Source organism: Hermetia illucens, chromosome 3 (genome assembly GCF_905115235.1).
Source record: "Hermetia illucens chromosome 3, iHerIll2.2.curated.20191125, whole genome shotgun sequence".
In the NCBI taxonomy this organism is placed as follows: domain Eukaryota; kingdom Metazoa; phylum Arthropoda; class Insecta; order Diptera; family Stratiomyidae; genus Hermetia; species Hermetia illucens.
In genome coordinates, this window is record NC_051851.1 from 36548279 (window position 1) to 36569898 (window position 21620).

Consider the following 21620-nt stretch of genomic DNA (forward strand, 5'->3'; position numbering starts at 1 on the left):
CGGCATTTCTGCAGCTTGAGGACTAATTTCCACTTGGTGAAGTAACGGTAAAATTAACGGTAAAGCTCATCTAAATATGAATTCAGGCGAGCACCGCCGCGTACTATGTCCATCGTGCTGGTGTAGATGATAAGGTCGCATTGCCAAACGAAGTCCAAAACTCTCCCCATGTCAAGGAGACAGGCTTTTGTAGATGTCTAATTCCGAGCAAGAGGTCTGTTTTCAGGGCAAGGAGATGCCCCCCTTGCCATGCCGGTCAACTGAATGACCTGTTGGTTGACGAACTGGAAGTCCGGGATAGAGTTGTGTCTATCGCAACGCTCATTTATCATTAATTTGATGGTCCGCTCAAAGATTTTGGCGGAGGTTGAAAGGATGGAGATAGGCCTATTGCTATCCGGGATGAGAGGATTTTCGTTTTTCTTTGGGATGGATGCGATCTGAGCACACTTCCAGGGGAAATAAGCGTTCAGCAAGCAGTGGTTGAAGAAGGAAGGGGCCGAAGGAAACGAACATTATGGAGGGAATTTTATCTAGCCCAGTCAACTTTTTGTTCTTGCCCTGCTGTATGAGCATTGCGACCATCTTGGGGTTAATGAACTTAATAGGCAGGATTGAATCAGTAAACCTCTTTGGGAGGAATGGGTATTTGAATAGCCCAGCCTAGCTGACTGTTTGGGTGTAGGACTGTCAGGATCGAAGGTAGTTAATTGACGCATTGACTTCAGCTTTAAAGCTTTGGTCAAACATGTGGAGAATAGATTGCTGGGCTTTCGCAAAATGGTTAGCAAGGACGTTTGCTTTTTCGGGAGGGGATATGTTTTGTGGAAGATGTCGCTACGGCCGCAGTTCTGCTAAATTTTTTTCTCAGACTTCCTTAGTAATCCAACTCATCACAAAATATCTTGAGGTTTTTTTACGTTCGACTTGACTTCTTTCCAACTGATTAAATACTGCTTATTGTTTTAATTCAAGGTAACAGTGGGCCATCAGTAACAGGCTGTGCAGGAACAGAAGCCGATAAGCAAATCGGTTTATGGGAACGACGTGTGAAAGGGTTGCGGAGGATGCTTCTAGGCTGGGATCAAGCCCGGCCACCAGATGAACCAAGCGCCGTAACGGTCGATGTGTCCGGACAGAACTCAGTATCAATAAGCATCCTAGAGCCACTTGAAGGCCCAATTGGCACCAAATTCAAAGGTAAACTTCAGCATCATTGATTTCTATAAACCAAAAATTCATGCATCGATAAATAAAAATTTTTACGGAGGGACGATATCCATCCGACCCGATTAAACATTGAACCAATTTCGTAAACAAAATTCAATCAGTTTAATAAATACGTACTTAATACATTGATATCGTCCACCCACTGGTAAAATGTGTTTGATACAATATAAAAATTATCCCCCATGTGAATCCGCACTATATGAAAGGGGTAAAATCAGACACATCTCATATCTGCTGACGACTCAACATTTTTTAATTAAAAATTTTAAATTTCAGTTCAATGGTCATCAAAAGCTGATTTTAGTAATATAATGGGCGAACGTGAAATAACGCAGTGGACAAGTTACCAAGGTGTTATGGGTGCCACTTGCCGCATCAGCGACTTGACACAAGGACGTCGATACTTTTTTCGAGCTTGCTGCGGAAACGTGAAGGGTTGGGGTCCATATCACACGACTGTGCCAGCAAGTGTCGTGCCATCCAGTAAGTTTTGTTGCATTTTAAAAATAAATAGGATAAAAGTCAAAGCTGCTTCCTACCATTAGCTCTCTTATGCTTTATAATCCTTGATTTATTAATTTTTGTATTTGGGTTGAGATATAGCAAACGATATTATTTTATAGTGAAATATTGTTGATTTATGGTATTATTCTGACTTTAAATGCAATAAAATGGTGAAGTAGATTCATCATTAAAAACGAGGCGAAATGAGAAAAGTAGGATAACGCTTCATTAGCTCCTATGATATAAAATGTAGATCTCAGAATCCACTTCTTATGGAAAATATGGTTTAAAAAAGAATAGCTCTGTAACATAAATATTGTGTTTAACGTGTTCTATAGATACTGCGGGCTCTATGGAATATATTTTCAACACTCAACAGGTAACCAGGCATTGAACTATCTTAAAATTTTGATTAAATTAATAGTGCAGATTGGGGATGTTATCCTATTTCTAGGATTTTATCAGGATTACGAGAATTTAAATCAAAACTCCAGCCATGATTGATTCGGTCAAGGTTGTCCCCCAAATGATGACATTTATGCAGTACGTTAACTTATTGAAGATGGCCGAGAGCTCATTTTTAATAAAAAAGCTTCAGAAGCATATATCGGCCATGGGAAGAACCACGATATGGGAGATCATCTTGAATTAGGAAAATTGATGGGTTTCGAGGTAGAAACGAGTCGGGACCACGAAGAAATGCGTTTTCTTTGATCGTTGGCACTGGCACTTACAATTACATAGAATAGTTGCATCGTTGGCAATGTCTGTTACAATTACGTAGAACAGTGAATCCTTTAGTTACGGGGTATCTTTGAAGTGATTTCCGAAAATCTGCCGTCGTTAGCTGTCGTACACTTGGGGCATACCAAGTTCAATACAGCATCTCTACCATGACAGCAATAATAATAAATAAATTACTAAAAGAAATACACTCTCCTTTATGTAAAATCATTCATCATTTGTATCTTTATCCGCTATTCCTGCACCGGCTTTGAAATATAAATATATAGCATCTGTCATTCGTGATCAAGAGCTTTCCACGGTACCGTCATAATTCTGATGAAGAAACGAGTAGATATTTTAATTCAATTTCCGATCGTCATTTTTTGCCCAAGCCTTATTTAGTAATTACTTCTGCTCTCCAACCTATGGTTTAATACGATTCCCTAAAATACATCACCTTTATTTGACGGACTCATGATTTTCAAAAACATCTGGCTTATTGAACTGGAAAGAAATCCTAGAAAAGAACGTTGCTGGAAAGTTTTCCAAGTTGATGTGAAGCGTCAATAATAGCACCCAAATCTTTCAAATTTTTCTATTAGATTCCGATTCATTGCAATTTGTTTTCCTAAAAAGAACTCAAACTTTGGACAGCTCGAACCTTTTCATGGGAATTCGATTGCACTAAAAAATCTCTTAAAAGATTTACTTCACATTATGAACATTTAATTGATGATAAAATAGTCGCCTGACACTTGAATTGCAAGTAGCGTAAATCTACAAAAGGAGCGCCAAAGATCCCTTCATTTGCTCAAAAGTTTTGCTTCTTGTCAACGACCCCCTTCCAGCTACCATCCACCAGAACGAAACTGCACGCAACGTTTCATATACAATACTACTCCGCCCGCACCCTGTTGAGTTCCTTGTGCCGTAACATCCACTCTTTTACTCGTCGCCTGCGATAACCATTCAATTGTCTATAGCCGTAGCAATAGCACAACAACAGTAATAACGAATTGAATTGTATGTTATAACAAATTGAATGACTTTAGAAATGTACTGAAACCGGAAAAAAATGTTTGAAATTAATTTTCAAAAAAATGCTGCCTATATTACTTTTAATAGTTTATGCTTCAGATATTGAATAGAAAAGCTATGCATAAAATGCAGGGTCATAATCTCCTCTTCCTCCCTTTGCCCATATACGGCCAAGACTACCGATCCTACATCTTCATTTGATAGTATAAGGGACAGAACTCCGTTAAAAACCCTGCTAGGGTTTTCATATCCGTCATACTAAGGGGGTCATCCCTTGTGAAGGCCGGTTTTATTCGCTTTTTTTAGAAATTTTTTATGGAGAACTGGATCAAGGTACAAATACGAATTTTTCACCATATATTTACTAATATCTTGAACATGGGTAACAATTTTTCCAGCCCGATAGCATAGTTCATTATTGAAATACAGAGCAACTTATACACCCATCTCCAAAAAAGGTGTTTTCCTGCTGCCACGCTAGAGGACGCTGCGCTCATCTTAAAGAAAAAAAAAAGTAAACGACACTTTAACGTGCAGACTTCCTAACTACAGTCCAGAAACTAGGATTATTGAAAATCGTCATAAATCTGGCGTGTGACTTATTACGTGTTTAACACTATAATTTCCGAACGAATTCGAATATCAAAAAGTCACTTTGTCTATATATTCTACACTATATCTATATGCAATTGATGCCAAAAAAAATTCCTCGGATCCGACACACGAGATGACCCCCTTAAGAGGCAATAAAAATAGCGCTCTAGAGGCGTTGTGTTCTTCGAAGATTTTCCACCTTCCATCAAAATTCAAATTTTTGAATTCAGCAAAAAATTCAAATTTTTGCCCTCAGCTACGTGAGCCTTTGCAACTTCATTAATGCCCAATACTGACTCTGATCCGATCACTGTGAAGTCGAACTATTGACGAGCCAACGGCAGCCACAAACTTCCAATTATGTGACTAACAGATGCAAGCAGTGAGGTCAATACCTCCGCAACCGCTTCAACGAAGCAAGATAGTGCTCCTGTAGCAATGACCACCATTCACTTTCTCTAGTAGTTTACGAAGAGTCTATTATCTAAGTTGATGATCTGCAGATCGGTCCTTACTAGATATTCTAATAATCCCCATGTGTTTATGTCAGAACTTCCTTAACAAATTATGTCGCATCTTGCGAGATACCTTTATTCTTGGCATATTGGAAAACTGCTATGAATGTTCCACTGGGTACTTCATACTCAACTTCAACAAAATAAACGGAGTACCGAGAATCTCCTTACTCCTCTATGTGCGCTTGTCTGTCACCACCACATAAGTCGTTAACCAAGGTAGCCTGAAGATCTTTTGAAACAACCATGCAGGAACGGAGTTTAACGCTTCTACTGACATAAAATAGATCAGCATATCGAAAGGTCAAGACCCTAATTTACCCGCCAATCACCCTTGATTCTTGTATGCGATTGCACCGGCAACAATAAGGCTTAAATGTGGTGAACGCGCTATGATCGATTTAGGAGATATTGGCCATCATATATACATGTCTGACTGATTACAATCCCCATCATCAAAGCCAACTACTGGTATCGGGTCTAGACTTACCTTAGTAAGAAACTCCGGGCATCCCGGTTTTGCGTCGAAGTCTACCAATTCAACATCCCTAAAAGTTGTATGGCGTCCTGGCTTACGCCATCGCAATTCCTGAGGTAGATCTACATCTCTATAGATCCTATTGAGCCGGTGTGGTGTCGCTCATAAATTTCGTTGTTATATAGGCTACGGAATTGTCCATCCTCATGTAAGGGGCCAAAAATTCTTCGGAGAATTCTTCTCTCGAACGCGGCCAGCAGTTCGCAGTTTTTCTTGCTAAGAACGCAAGTCTCCGAGGAATACTTGCAGACTGGCAAAATCATTGGCTTGTACAGTAAGAACTTTGACCATATGATAATACGTTTCGAGCGGAACAGTTTTTCGTGGCTGAAATAGGCTCCGTTAGCTACCAGCTACCGACCGTATGTGGGTCCTAGCTGTTATCAACGGGCTCAGACAATTAATCCTTGGAGACACCGCATAATTAGCGCATAATAGCGTCAATGAACTTTAATTTTTGATATATGTTCAGTCAATAATTTGAGCTAACTCCTCGGCTTCGGATGGAGAAGGTTCATTCTACTTCTTTCTACTACTCTATTCTACTCAGGCACTTTGGCAATAATTTCAGCCGGCTATGCAGAGGAATCCGTCAAAAAGTCCTGTTTTGAGCGTCAACTTCGAACTTACAAGAGGAAGTTCATCTGATGAACAAAGTCCTCATAAGTTCGTTTAGCCATCAGAGTATTCGCAAGCCAACGGAGCTCTGATCCTAATACTAACAACCCCAAAAGATAACGTGAATGCCAACTTTCAGGCCCCACGTTTGGTTCCACAGTTGTTGCATTCGTAACAGAGTTGATGCTAAACGTGGGGTCACAGTTGTTGTGTACGTACAAGAGTTGGCGCCCAACGTGGAGCCACAGTTCTTACGTACGTAGCAGAGTTGGTGCCCAACGTGACCACACGTTGGGCGTCAACTCTGTTGCTGCTATGAAAAAATGGTGTAACAATATGTATGTAATATGAAAAAATGGTGTAACAATATGGTATGGCCATATTCCAACAATTCTCCCATAGCTTGCCGCACAGAGAGAATCTGATATGTTGCTGATTTGTCTGAAGTGAAGTCTCTTTGGTATGGGCGTTTGACGTTCTGGATGTATGAGACAATCAGGCCTAATAAGATTGTGCAGAATATCTTATAGAGGGTACTCAAGAACGTGATACTTCCATGGGGCAGATAATGGCTCGTTGCCGCCTCCATATTTAACCAATTCAGCTGTAATTCCATCGACTTCTGACGACTTATGGTTTTTAAGCCAATGAATTGCATGGACTGTTTCTTCTATGCTTGGTGGTGGCAACTCGAAGATATTTTGGTTGTTAGGCAGTTGATTAAAGTACTCAACCCATCGCTTCAATGTGCCCATACGGTCGGAAATTCGAATTCCCAATTTGTTTCGGCAGAACGAACACCGAGGTGTGTAATGCCTCATCAACCAAGTACTTCCAACAACCACCTCTTGTGATGCTGCTAACTAAAGAATCCGTAGTTCGTCCTCATTGGTATTTTTTTGTAAACTATAAAGCCAACGTATCGCCTGAATACGGACTCTGTTCTTTTCTGTTAAAATCTCCTATTATGGTTTTGATGTCATTCCTGGAACAGGTTTCGAAGGTTTTTTCTACTGCCTCATAGAAGATATCTTTCTCCGAATTTGGAGTCTCCTCTGTAGGACGTGAACGTTAATGACGCTTATATTTCTGAATTTACCTCTGAAGTGCAGCCTTTCGCTAAGGTTTTCGAAGCAGGATTCATTTTTTAGCTGATTAACCCTCTGAGTAGGTTTACCGGATGGCCACTATAATATATGGTGTAGTAGTGTTTTTTCCAAGAAACTGGTCCCTGTCCAGCGCATCTCTTTTACCGCCAGCCTTATATTGATACAGGGTTCTACATTACTGTAAATTTATCTGACATGTTGCACCCCATCTACAGTTAGATAAGTATGGCGTGAACTTCGTGTTCCCTTCATTCACCTTAAGAGCCAACATTTATAACGTATAGAACAATCGACAGTCCGACCATTTACTTCAATAATTTCTTGCCTAGCAGTACTAAAGTGATGGTGTTGAGGTTCCTCAGTTTCAAATCTCATTCGGAAGCCAGAAGTAGTACTTGTTGAAAGATGTCAGCTCAGTGATCCTCTTCAGCGTTTGTTCGTACTCTCGTAAGCCATACGTTTAGTCGTAAACTACTACGGTATATACTTACCGACTCAAAGCAAAACTTGATACTTTAGAATGATGCAGTCTTTACCACTAAGAGGAGTATCTTTCTAAATTTTTTGGCACCGGTCACTATCATAAATATTCGTACATCAGCTTCGATTGCTTAGTATATATATATATATGGCGGCCATTTGCCCCTTGTTGAGGTATAGCGCATCAACGACACATACGCGCCATCGTTCATAGTTATCTGAAATGCCCTTAAGCTCAGTCACGACTTCCCGAGACGCCCGCGCTCCTTCTCTACTGTCCTGCGCCAAATGCCCTTAGGCGACTCATTCACCGGTCATCTTGGGAGAGTGGATTCCACTGCATAGTGTAGCTCGAAATGTAATTGTCACCCCTCGAGTGTGGCCTGCCCACTGTTACTTCGTATTCCAATCACAGTGCGTACAAGTATCAGACCTTTGCGCCGACCAAGTTCTTCATTTAAAATAGTGTTAGGCCAGCGTACTCCGATGATTCGACGCTCTCGAAAATTTTGTCTGCCGACCCTCTTTATTGTCGTTTTACTAGGCCAGTTTGGATCGTAGATGCCCTGGACGCTCCTTTTCACTTGGTGTGGTACAACTGAGGGTTCGCCTAAAGGCAGTTTTTTCGAAGTCAAGTACTTTCCCGTGACACCGATTAGAGCCTAATATAAGAAGCACTGATACAATTGACCTGGCTACGGCTGGTCCGTCAAAGCAGTCCCGTCTAAAATGGTTTCCAATTGAATATAAAGAGGATCTGAGCCTCTGAAAATGTAATTCTAGGCTTAGGTCAATTGAATTTTAATTTTTATATCAATTTTCTTTTTTGAACAAATTTAAAGCTTATAACTAGCTGCTACAGCCTTTGTTTTACCAGGGAGAGTATGTCGATGTCGGCAGAACCCATTATTGCTAAGGCAAGGCTAGTTGAAACTTCACATGAATGACAGTGTGATTGTAATTGTTATCCTGCATTTATAAGTCCACACAATATATTTATCCCTTCCCTACCAACACTTACTACTGTGACTTAAAAATAAAGTGAATTTGTTTATAAAACGTAAATTCTTTATCTATTCTTCCAAATCAATTTCATCCCTTTCAAAGTAATCCCCGTCCGATAAAACGCACTTTCGCCAACGCTTGTTCCGGTCCTGGAAACAGTGGGAATAGTCTTTTTTAGGTATAGCCTTCAAGATCTTCTTCGATTCGGTTTTTATCTCCTGAATCGTGTCAATACGGCGTCCCCGCATTGGCCTTTTGAGTTTGCTGAATAGCCAGAACTTGCATGGAGCCAAAACAGGCGAATATGGTTGTTGCGGAATGATATGAGTCGAGTTTTCGGCAAAAAAGTCGCGAAGAACCAAAAAACCAAAAACGAAAAATTCAGTGATTTTGGCATTTGAGACACAAAACGTCCTTCACAATGGTTTGGGCTAAGCCAAATGATATTCCAACACTATTAACGAGGTCTCTAATTGTCAATCGACGATTTCCAAGAACCATCTCTTTGAATTTTTGGACGGGGCCCTCGTCGGTAGACGTTGATGATCGTCCAGACCGCGGTTCGTCTTTAACGCGTTCTCGGCCCGCCTTGAACTCGTTGTACCACGTATAAAGATTTTTTGTGCCATACTTTGATCACCAAAAGCCTTCCGCAACATTTTCAACGTATCCGCACAAGAATATTCTTTCCGCAAACAAAATTTGATGCAAGTTCTTTCATCAATAAAATCACCCATTGTAAAAATCGAAAAATTCCCTTTTGGTTGTTTACAAAAACATATGTAACTCGGAGGTAATTAAACCTTTTGTCAAACAGACGCCTGGCAAAGGTTTTAGACAGTCCTACCAATCTAAAAAAAATCTACTTGCCTTCCTAATGCCTAATCTTACTTTTTGATCATAGTAGTCTATTTATTTCAAAATCAAGGAATGAGAAACGGACTGTCGGGGCCACCGCACACAAAAGCAGTCTCCCCCTTATGTAGTGTAATTTTATTGGACTGTACCTATTCGTCCCCAAAATGTTCAACCTTTCTCCTATTTCAATAACTTGAAAAGTTCATCTGTAGAAATATATAAAATTACCCCCAATGTAAAGGCTATTAACCTGGAACCTTTAATAAAATATTGCCTGTCACTTTCGTTAAACAGTAATTACTTAGTGGAAAAGAGACGATTTGGGATGTCACATCGGCAAGTCTCTCCTTATACATATCCAGGAGCAAACCGATAAATCATTCATTCTGTTTACCTATTTGTCCAAATCAACTTATCCATTAATTTACTAGGAAGTTGGCCCCAAATATCAAATACGAAATGAGTGTGAGCTTAATAGTAAACATTTCCTTCCTTAATGAAGCCTCACTAAAAGTCTGTCGCATAGCTTCACCATAATTACAGATAATTTCACTTTAATTTCCAACCAATGTACATATAATTAAAATTCGATATTCATTCCTCTATCACAATTTGCCAGTGTCCCTATCCTGAGCACACACTATACGTGCGCAGACCATTTCCAACCCATTAATCGCTGGAATTCATTAACTTTTCAGGCTGGCGAGACATGGACAACAGAGAGCCCCGGTTTGCTGGTCGCCAAAGGATCCTCGATGACCTATTTACAGCGGTACGGTTATCCCGACCCGAAGACGCTTCAGAATTATTATTGGAGACACCGGCCCAACAACGGCGGAATCCAAAGAAGAAAACAACCATTAAACAACTATTTTCTGCTACATCAAAGTTTCAAAAGAACTTGAGGAGGTGAGTGGAAAGAGTAACTTAGTGAGTCAATGAATTTAGTCCATCCAGTATAGATTTGAACGGAGGATTCCATGATTTATCATTTGTGTACAACATCGGAAGTGGAAACCAAACATTTACTCTGAGTCCCATACAGAGTCCCCAGCGATGAAACATGCAAATTGGTCACGCAATCAGCCATGCAACCTCCTAATGTGGGCTGAAAAAACACGATTAGAATATGAGTCGAGGCACATTTACACAGTTCTTGTTGTGATAAATAGTTTTCAGTTTGTCAAGGCAATTAATTATGGTCGGATCACATACATAAAAGCAGTTGGCTTTGATAGCCACGCCAGCCAGTCGCTGGGTTTGACTAGGCTTTCATCAAGCAACGTGAGGCACAAAGAAAAATTAGTAATTTGACTTTTATGGATTTTTATGCTTACAAGTCTGGCGCCCAGTCATTAATTCTAGGAACGAAATAATGGAAAGCCATTAATATCCATGGCCACAAATTTCCTTTGCCTGCTAACTAGAATTAACTTGGTTTGCTTAAAGATTTATATCTCGACTGATTCGCAGGGAACGAATGTTGCGTTAGCAGATTCTGGCCATTTTCAATGCTCTGTGGCAATTCATTATTGGAAAAAGACTATCTAAATTTTAATTATGGTATAAGACGGTACATTAGGCCTAAATGAAAAAAATTGCGCACACAAAAGATATCCTTCTGAACGAAGGCGCTCAGGACCGACACCAAGCGCAACTTATTCCATTGAATTTGAAACACAATTTTAATCAAAAGCCTTTCATTTCAAACCAATTTACCCTTAAATCTGCAAATCTCCAAATTGATTTAGGGATATATCAAGATTAATTTATTTTCCCATGGAATAAGCCTAATGGGAAAATTCGGTAGTTTATGCTCCAATATGCGCGCATGCATGAAAAGTTGAATATCGCATTAATTTGCTAATGCAGCCGAGTGCAAAAATGCATACAAATAGCGTATTCCTAATTTTGCGAAGACCCAGTTATATCCTGACCCTCCGGACTATCGTTTGGCGTCGAATAAATTAAAGGCTTTTGTATTCAATCATGCTTCCGGCATTTTTGTAGGGATTGGATTTTTTTCAGAGTTTTAATTTATTTAGAAATTCTACCATAAACGAGAGGACAGCAATTAGAATTTTTTTTTGAGTAGTCTTCTTCGCAAAGAGAGAGAAAGAGTCCGAACAATGCGCAACACGACTCCAGCTGCCAGCGCTCTTTGGCAATGTTGTCTGGAAAGAGCTCCCCTGTGTCTGCATAAAGCTGCTGACGAAAGCCGTCCCACCTTTCGTAAGAAAAAAAGGTGTGGTCAGCGTCATCCACCACCCCATTCCAGAACACACAATCAGGAAATCGCGCCTTCTCACTCATCTACAGGTAAACTATGTCCACTTAGAGTTGGGTATGCAGTTCAGCCAGGGGTCTAAATTGCCGATGAGCCGCGCATCCCATCTACCCCTTGGCTCATTTTACCAAGAAAGTCGCCCCTCGATAAGGGTGTGTTGAGGTTCCTCACCCCTCCTTTACGGCCGTAGATAGCTTTACGCTCCTTGGCAAGGAGGGCAACAGGGATCACTCCCGCGATCACCATCACGGCCGGTTCTAAGACAATGCGATAAGGAGACGCCACTCGCAAAGCTCCCCGTCTCTGCACTTGAGCAAGGCGTTTACGATGCATCTACTTGTTAAGGGCATCAGCCCATACCTCCGTGCCATAGAGCAGAATCGAATGCATTGCTTCCATATGTAGACGGCTCCTAGCAGATATATGGCCCCCAACATTCGCCATTAGCCGACTACTCAAGGCCGAGAGTCCAGCTGCAGCCCTATCCGCTGCTGCTTTGATTTGCTCGAAGAAGCTCATATTCGAGTCGTGCAACTAAACTATTTAACCGCTTTTTCTACTCTAAAGTCAACTCACCAATCGATATAGGACGCAGGATCAGGATTCTCTCGATTCTGGTCAAGATAACTATTCCGGTTTTTTCCAGCGCAAGGCTGAAACCATGAACAGTCGTCCATCCGCTTACCAGTCGCATCAATATGCCAATAGTACGTCCGGCAAGAGTTGCCGCAACGTCGTCTGCATACCCGACCAGGCACGATTCTTCGGGCATATCGAGTCTCAGAAAACTATCGTAGCGCTGCAGAGGTCCGACGCTAGGATAGATCCCTGTGCTACTCCCGACATGATTTCCATCCTCCTCTGGTCCTCCAGCATCTCATAGAACAGGGAGCGGTCTTTCAGATAATCCCTCAATATCCACAAGCGGTAGCTTGGCACGTGAAATGAGTTTTCTAATATGCCCAGCATATCTGTCCATTTTACGCAATTGTAGGCATTTCTGACAACAAGCGTTATGAGAAGCACTATCCGTCAAGATCGGCTCGATGAACCGCATGTACGACCTCCATAATATCATCCACTGTGGATCTCCCTGTTCTGAACGCGAACTGCCTTGGGGATAAGTCCCCTGTAGCGCGGATCGCTTTAGTGAGTCTTCCCCTGATGAGCTTCTCGAGCATTTTCCCGGCCGTGTCAAGAATACACAGCGATCGGTATGCAGACAGGAGTTCCAGGTCGCATTTACCCTTGTTGATCACCACAAGTCTGGCCACCTCCCAGTGTCAAGGAAAAGTGTCTTCCTGCAAGCAAGCGCTGAACGCCCTAAGCACCAAGTCTGGTGTTGGTAGAACCCCAGTTTGTAAACTTCCGCCAGGATGCCATTAGGACCTGGCGCCTTCTTGTTTTGCATAGTGAGAACCGCTTCTTCGAGCTATCTCATTGTGAAAAAGGAGCAATCTACGATGCTTTCCGTGCTATTGACATCAACCCGTACAGGAAGCCTGGGGAACAATACCCGTACAATGCGGTCCATCTAGTCGGTATTTAGTATGCAGAGCTTCCGCAGAGCCCCGATTTTCCGGATAACAAGCTTATAGCCAAGTCTCCACGGGTTTTCTTTCACATCGTTGACCAGGTTCTGCCCGCCGCGAGCTTTGCTTTTATTTGTAGCGCTGCGGGATCTCCTTTTTCAAATTTATACTGTGCCTTTATGGCGAATGCCTCCTCGTTGGCGTGTAAATGTTGTGCCAAACGGCGGAGCTTATAACACTCCCTCCGTGGGACGGCAATTTCTGCCGTTCACCAGTGCAAAGAAGACTCGTCGCGGCAGGGGCTCCTCCGGGGTATGGAAGCCTCACACGCCGTCGCTATCAGGTTTATCACTGAATTTACGACGCGATCACCCTCCGGAGCGCCCTCCAGCTCGGCTCTGCCTGCTCCAGTTTCGACGAACTTCCCGATGTTTACCCTCGCGACATTCCACAGGTAGAGGGAGCGTCGCGTTGGTGCTCACCAGCAAGTAGCGTCGACCGCTTCGAACGCGATGTACTGGTAATCAATTGCCGAGAGGTCTTTTAAGACTCGCCACCCGTCCACCAATAATGTCAGAGATTCCGACGCAAAAGTGATGTCACCATTCTGTACACGTGTTCAATGTTGCGGGGAGTTCTCGACGGATTCTCTCACTAGCCTACTATCCCCCAACTTTGAGGCCATTGTTAATTTTTTCTGCAATATTTAGGGTCGAAAGTCACAAGCAATAACAGTTATGACGACGAAATTCGCGCACGGTCATTGGTAGCCAGGAGAATCCTCTTTCAGCTTACAGAAGCTGTTCTACTCCAAACTTCATAGGGTCAAAGCTGTTACTGTACAAGGCAATAATCTTTCCACTCCTCATGCATTTTTCGAAGACTTGGGATCCTAACAAGGAAAGTGATGAACTCTTAGCAAGAAAAATTTTGTGCTCGAGAGAAGCATCCTCCGGAGAATTTTTGGCCCCCACAAAAGGATAGACCTTTCCTACGTTGCCTGTATAATGATGAAACCGCCTGGTCGTGAACTAAATCCGAATTAATAGGCTACGACGGACCGCACACCTAATCCGTACAGGTGAAGATGATTCAGCCCGAAAAGTCTATAGGCGCAATATCCAGATGGCGTAGCCCAGGACATCCGAAGCTTTTAGGGATATCCAATTAGTGGACATCGGCGCAAAACCGGAATATCTGGAGTTCCTTAATAAGGCAGGCCTAGATAGCACAGGTTATTGCATCGTCGGAGAATGAAAAAAATTGTTTGTAATCTTCAACACAAATACAATTCATTTTGTGTTACACAGTTTGAAATCAGAAGATCAGAAAGCTCTCCGGAAAGGATTCTACTTTGCAGATTTTTGTTTTAATTGCATTTTTATTTGTAATTGCCGCATCTAATAGATTCCGTTCTTCCCTACCCTTCTATTCCAAAGGAATTTCCTTCTGACTGAACAATCTATTCACTATAATTAGAAGCTGAAATGGCTAATGGGGATTACGATGGTCAAAAGACCATCCTGTCACGTGTCATTGCCAGTGCGTGAGTCCACACTGGATCCTGAAAAATACTGCGCATTATTTTGGAGGATGTGCTGGGGATATCCTCAGGCACCTTTCGAGACATCCTCCAAAATAATGGCCTGAAGATATCAGAGGCCGCATCTCACTGAATATCTGAAGCAGAAGCAACAATGATCGAGGATGTGACCTGTCAGGAATCCTTCCTTTCGATCGCGGCACTCTGAATCCGAAGATTTACGGCTCCATGGACACGGTCGAGCCGTTTTTTTTTATTTTACTTCCAAAGTTAGTTGCAAAATGACAAAAAGGCAGAACCCACATTCCTGAGCCTGGCTAGCACGTGTCGACGGAATACTTCCATGCAGCTTCAAAATTTTCGGGCAGACCTTCACAGTCAATTTAACCACTCTTTTAGGCACTTGGGATAGCTCAGGAGGTCGTCTCCAGCTATTCAGGATGGTCTTTTGACCATCTTTTTCTCTCAAAGTTCATTACAAAGCATTGAAGTTGGCTTTGTAGTAATCATTTGTTCGAGCGTGTGCTTTATCTGCACTTTGATCGTTCTATTAAGGTTTCCCGGCTCATCTTATTCCGCTGATATTGTTGTGGTATGCAACTGCATTTTTTTAGCATCTTCAGTCAGATCTTACGGTGTGGGGCAATCTTCAATTATCTTCTTATGAGCAACGATTGCTCTCCCTTGTTTGTCTCGAAATTCACTGTATGGCTTTTCCTTTTCACCTTACCCTTTTTATTAAGGCCTGTCGGCTTACAACTTCTAAAATAGTAACCTCTTGTAAGTTTACTATTACCTAGATGATACTGCAGCGCCATTATACAGTGATTTTGTATCCTCTCAAATGGCTTCCTCCTGCTATTTTACTATCTGCTATCCGCCTTTTGACACTATGCCTTTTCCTTCTACTGATTTGAAAGTTTGGTCTTGATACGATCTGATTGTTCTAAATTCTTCAGATATTGGATATGAATATCGCTAGCAACTGCTTTCGATTCAGAGTCTTGACATTTTAAAATAAATTTAGAAATCAAAACATAAATAAATTTATTGATATAAAGTTAAGGAATAATTAGCGAGACTCTCTCAAAGTTAAAATTTTACAACTTTTTAATAATTCGTTTAGCTTGACTGAAAATTCATTGTCAAGTCAATTTTTAAACTTCAATTCTTTTTCACATTTCATTTCCAAGCCTACTCCGCCACGGAGAACAGCGGTAGTGGCATCTGACAATTGAATTAACAACATTCGAAGTAAATTTCGAATGTTGTTAACCCTGCTGCACCACAAAACTTCCCTCTCTATTCCTGTGAACTTTTTGGTAGCCGTCTTGCAACTGAAACGGTTTTCTTATGTAGATTTGATTCTCCTCGCAGTGTAGTTGTCCGTCCTAAGATTTTTTTCATCAAAAAAAGTAATACATTTATCCTTCTTGTTTTCAAACATATTCAACCCTCTCGAACAAGATGGTTTGTCAAGTATTAATTACTTAAAACCTGGTAATCACTGAATGCCAGATTTGAGAGTACAATGGATGAGGAGGCAATTTTTACTTTATTTCTTACAATTTTACCATTGTTTTTCTGCAGTGTGCTGGTGCTTTGTCGTGATGAGTAAAGACTCTGCTTTTGCCAAATCCTGCCGGCATTTTTTCCATTTTTTCGTTCAAGCAATATAATGCAGTGTTGCATAATACTAGGTATGATGTCATACTCTTCCCAAAAACCTTTTCTTGCTGATTATTGAGTCTTCAGTCGCCTTGACCGACTTTCACCCAATGCCAACCACTGTGCTAACGGTTTACTTAAAAAAATTCTTACTTTTACGTGATCTGAATTTCAGAAGTCCTCTTCCTTTAGAAAAATGTTTATGCTATGCTGTGTGGCTATTGTTCAACCAATCCTCAGGAAATTTTTCGTTCACTTAATGTATATAATTCTCTCTCCTTTCTCCACTTTTTGCTAAATTACATACCGCACCAAATATTTTATGTGAAAACTGAGACGAAGCTAAAAATCCACCAGAAACTTTTCTAAAGTATCTTCTATGGAATAATAGGAAAAAAGTATCTAAAATTTTTCTTGTATTCTCCTTGATTGAACAATTATCTGCAATAAAACCTTGCAATCATTTATAATTCAATATCAACCGATGATATATGCTTTTCTCTTCGTTTATATCTTTCCAGAGGAATCCATCTCGCCTGCATACTATATTATGAAGATAAAATTCTTGTAACGAATGAAGACTTTATACCCGTAATTGAAATCGATGAAACATATCCTAGTTCGCTTCACAACGATTATCATTGGTTCATGAAGGTAAGTTAAAAATTAGAGACAATAAACGACGAGAAAAGAGCCATGTGGGAGTTCTTTACTAAAAAGAGGAGTGGGGCAGGATGTGGAATGCATACTGTATATGATACGACATGAAAGTTTATTATTTTTTAATTATTGCCGCAATAATACTCTGTTATCGTTGTGGAACATATGTTTGTACACTCCTACGTGAGTATGTTTAATTTAGTGCCGAGGGAAATGTTGTATCTCGTTCATGACATGCATTCGAAAGTGAACAACGAGCTTTTCTAGCTACCTATTATCTACCTAAGACTATATACATATATTGCAAACCATATGTATATACGACAAACTATATCATTAAATTAAGCAATAAAAAGTGAAATGCGGCACCGCTCATAGGCCATAACTTCCATAAATTTCTTACAAAAGCGCTTTTACCTTTTTATTGCAGATAAAAAAGATAATAAAATGAAATAATCTTAAATGTAAGCATTACACCTTGTTCGCTAATGCTTATTTCATTGCCACATATGTGCTTTATTATATGGTATTTAATAATGAAACGTCTTTTTAATCCTTCTTTCTGTGGATGCCAATGTCTGATAATTGGCCATAGAGTAAATAAACCCTCATTTTTATAGAAACCCCACACTCGTGTTAAACCATTAACGCACAGTTGCCAAAAATAATTATCGTTTGGTGATATTTGGTATTGTTTTCGGTTGCTACACTTCACAAGGTCCTTATTCCACGTTTAATCTGACAATACTTGGCTTTGAGCTAAACTACCGCGAAATACCCCGGCAAGTAAAAAAATTTGATGGCAGCCTTCAATGAACAAGCTGAGCAACATACACCTACAGTAATTCAGATCGCCTGAAGAAGTAAAAGATCAGAATAGTGGAACTGACAGAAAAAAGGATCCCAACGACAACAAAATGGAGAGCAGATTATAAATATTATTCCCAACTTAGGATCCTAGAAAGAATTTGGAATATCTCGATTATCTAGCTGGGCAGTACAGCTCCCCCTCTCTTCTTGATGTCCTCAGAAATCCCACAGTGTCTATGTCTTTCTCTCTAGAAGAGCTTACTGCCGTTTTGCTCCAGCACAAGCGCGCCTCTGCCCCTGGTGCTGACAACATCACTTATCAATATGTACGCGCAATTGGCGCCTGAAGCCCTCTCGGCTTTGCTACAAGGGCTTAATCTCATCTGGGGCAATTTGATCCCACCTGAGGATTGGTCCATTATTCAGGTGATACCTATCCCCAAAGCTCTTAAGAACCCTGAAGCTTTGACGAGTTAACGCCCTATCGCCCTCATTAATGTGTTTGCCAAACTATTAACTTCGATGATCAACGTTCGCATCAATCATTTCATGAAAGAATATGAAGTCCTGCCGGCCAACTGCTATGTCTATTTTGCAGGCAAATCTACGTCTTCTTGCATTACTGATGTTCTGCTGCATCTTGATAGCTAAGGGGAGGAGTCAGCTAGTTTTGGCTGTGGTCCTGGGTGTAAAGAATGAGTACGAAAAAGTGGATCTTGTGACTTTGTGTGACATAAAGTCACGTTTCCGTTTTCCTGCAGAAGTCGTTCTATGGGTGTCAGGGATAATGTCCAATCAACGCCTTCAACTGTGGTGGACAGCATTCAAGTTGGCAATTGCATCCCCCAAGGACGTGTTTTAAGTTCAATGTTGGTCAACCTTTATACAACATCCATGCACAATAAATATTCTGATAGTATTGAAATCTTCCAATATGCGGACGATTTCCTTATTTTGGCAATCGAAGACAATTGGAGCTCGTCCTCCAAATGTCTTCAAAGAAATACCAATCAACACAACCAAGTCCCAATATATAATATATCCTTTAAAAGAAGCAAGATCACAACCCTGCTCATTAATATTAATAATCACACCCTTGCTCATGTCACCTTCTTAGGCAGGGAAATAACGAGGACTGGTTCGGTCAGAGATCATTTGAACTGTATTATCCTGAAAAATCTTAAAGGACGGCAGACTGATTAATTTTGTTACTTTTTTTTTTGGAGCCTGACACCCTGAAAGGGTGAAAGGATCTCTATAGATCAATGGTAAGGCCTATCTTAGACTATGCAACTACGTCCGCCATCAATCCGCCCAGATACTTTGAAAACAAGTTTAACTCTATATCTAATTTTATTCTGACAAAATGCCTGGGACTGAGTAGAACCACCCTCTTGCACCAGATTTCTGCTTTGGAGGAGGATCCGCCGCTCCGTTTCAGAAGGTTCCTTTTGGGGGCCAAAGAACTTCTTAAATTAAAGGAATAATAATAATGGTTGGCGCAACAATCCAATTGGATCAGACCCTTGAAGGTTAAGGCACTTCATTCAAGACCGTAACGGTACATTACAGGATTACAGTACCCTATAGGTGGCAATGTGGTCAGAATTACGCTCGCAAACGAAAAGAGAGAAATCCTGAAACCTATAATTAGGTGGTACGAAACCCTTCAGTCCTTGATTTATTGGTCGTTCCGGAGCCTCAGTCATAACAAAGGAGCGTGCATTTCTTCTTCTTTTTCTTCAGCCTTTGTCCCGTTCACAAGCGGGGTCGGCTCGTCGTGATCGGCTTCGCCATTTGGCTCTATCGAATGCCTGATCTGGGTGCAATCTCGAGGCTTTCAAATCCCCATCCAGCGTATCAAGCCACCGTTGCTTAGGTCTGCCTTTTGGTCGTTTACCATCGACTTCGATGTTCAGACTAATCTTGGCAAGTGAATTTTCGTTTGCACGAATTGCGTGACCATACCATCGAAGACGCCTCTCTCGCAACTTTTCCACGATCGGTGCAACCCCATAACGATCGCGGATATCCTCACTTCGGATGTGATCTAAACGTGTGACGCCACTAGTCCAACGTAGCATCTTCGTCTCCATTACCGCAAGACGCCGTTCATTGTCTTTTATGGTCGGCCAATACTCAGAACCATAGAGAGCGACTGGACGGACGACATTGCGGTAAATTTTAGATTTGGGACGTTCGTTGATACGTCGATCACAAAGGACACTAGTTGTGGAACGCCACTTCATCCAGGTTGCGTTAATGCGTGAAGCAATTTCATAACGCAGTTCTCCATTGGCTGATAGCGTTGATCCGAGGTATTTAAATCGCTCAGTTCTGGGCAGATCACTGCCGCTGACAGTGATTGTGCATGTTTCATGGGGATCGGTCGTCAAAAATTCAGTTTTGTTTAAATTCAATCTTAAACCGTGTTGCATGAGGCGATCATTCCATTTTTGAACCAGTTGCTCGAGATCATTTTTGCTATCAGATGCTAGGAAAACATCATCTGCATAAAGCAGTGTGTAGGGCGCTGGACGTTGGATATCCCGTGTGACGGTGTCCATAACAAGGACAAAGAGGAGTGGTGAGAGGGCATTTCCTTGATGAACACCAACAGAGACATGAAGCGGTTTTGATACACCCGCCATACTTCGAACTTTACTTTTCGGATCGTGGTAGAGCAATTGAACCCAGCGCACGAGTTCTTCTGGCACTAAGTGTTGTCGTAAAGCATACCAGATGATCAGAGTGAAATTATGCGGTGTTTCCAACGATTAATTAATTGAAATAATAAAACTTGTTGTTTCTTTTTCGTTGGTGTGGGTATTTATTCTTGCAAATACCGATATTTCGGGAACCACTTGTTCCCTTCATCAGTGCAAACTTGTTTGCACTGATGAAACGAAAAAGAAACAACAAGTTTTATTATTTCAATACCAGATGAGTTCGTGTGGTAAACGGTCAAACGCTTTCTCTAGATCCAGAAAGGCAATGTAAAGAGGGCGATGCTTCTCACGGTGTTTCTCCATGAGTAACCGCGCAGCGTGTATTGCGTCAGTAGTTCTGCAGTTCTTGACAAATCCGGCTTGATTCACGGTTATTTCAACGATTTTGCGAATACGGTTGTCAAGAATGTGTTCAAAAATCTTCATAGTATGGGAAAGTAACCGGATCGGACGGTAATTTGAACATTCTGCTGGACTACCTTTCTTTTTCCATATTGGAACAGTGGTACTTTCTTGCCAGTCAGATGGTGTTCTTCCTTCCTGAATAACCCGGTTAAAGAATTCACTGAGCCACAGTGTTGGGTCCCAGCTCTTCGCTTTCCAGAGCTCAGATGCGATGTCATCAGGTCCTGTTGCTTTCCCCGATTTCATTTGTTTGATTGCCTCCTCGACTTCAGTTGCGCTGACTGGTGGAACTGCTCCAAATGTCGGCAATGATTGTGGAAGTGGAGGATGAACAAATTCTTCAGTTGAAATCTCCTCGAAGTATTCTCGCCATCTATACATCGCGGCTCGACGGATGGTAAGCAAAGTGCCGTTCTTGTCATTAACACAACAGAAGTGTTATATCCTGTGTGCGTTCATTACGGCTTTTAGCAAGTCGATACAGATCTCTCTCGCCATCCCGAGTGTCCAGTTTATCGTAAAGATTTTTGAAATGGTTCGCTCGGGTGACAGCGACCGCTTTCTTTGCTTCCCGGTTGGCATTCTTATAAATTTGCCAATTAGCAGGCGTTTTATCGTCGAGAAATTTGTGGTAGAGGCGTTTCTTTTCACGGACCTTCATTTCAACATCATCATTCCAAAGTCAAATATTTCGGTTGATGTACCACTTACCCGGCTTGGTGACCCCGGTTGCAGAGGCCGCTTTGTGGATCGTGTCTTTCATTTGGTTCC

General features: G+C 41.4%; 1 protein-coding gene across 9 annotated transcripts in view; it reads left to right on the top strand.

Moving 5' to 3' along the window:
- Positions 1-21620, top strand: part of LOC119650787 (ankyrin repeat and fibronectin type-III domain-containing protein 1) — a 320628-nt gene that overhangs the window by 290971 nt on the left and 8037 nt on the right. For all 9 annotated transcript variants that reach the window (XM_038053902.1, XM_038053903.1, XM_038053904.1 and 6 more), the window contains 4 exons: positions 976-1200; positions 1507-1713; positions 9914-10124; positions 16767-16899. In XM_038053902.1, the coding sequence (XP_037909830.1) occupies positions 976-1200; positions 1507-1713; positions 9914-10124; positions 16767-16899 (776 nt within the window). The remainder of the gene's footprint in view (positions 1-975; positions 1201-1506; positions 1714-9913; positions 10125-16766; positions 16900-21620) is intronic.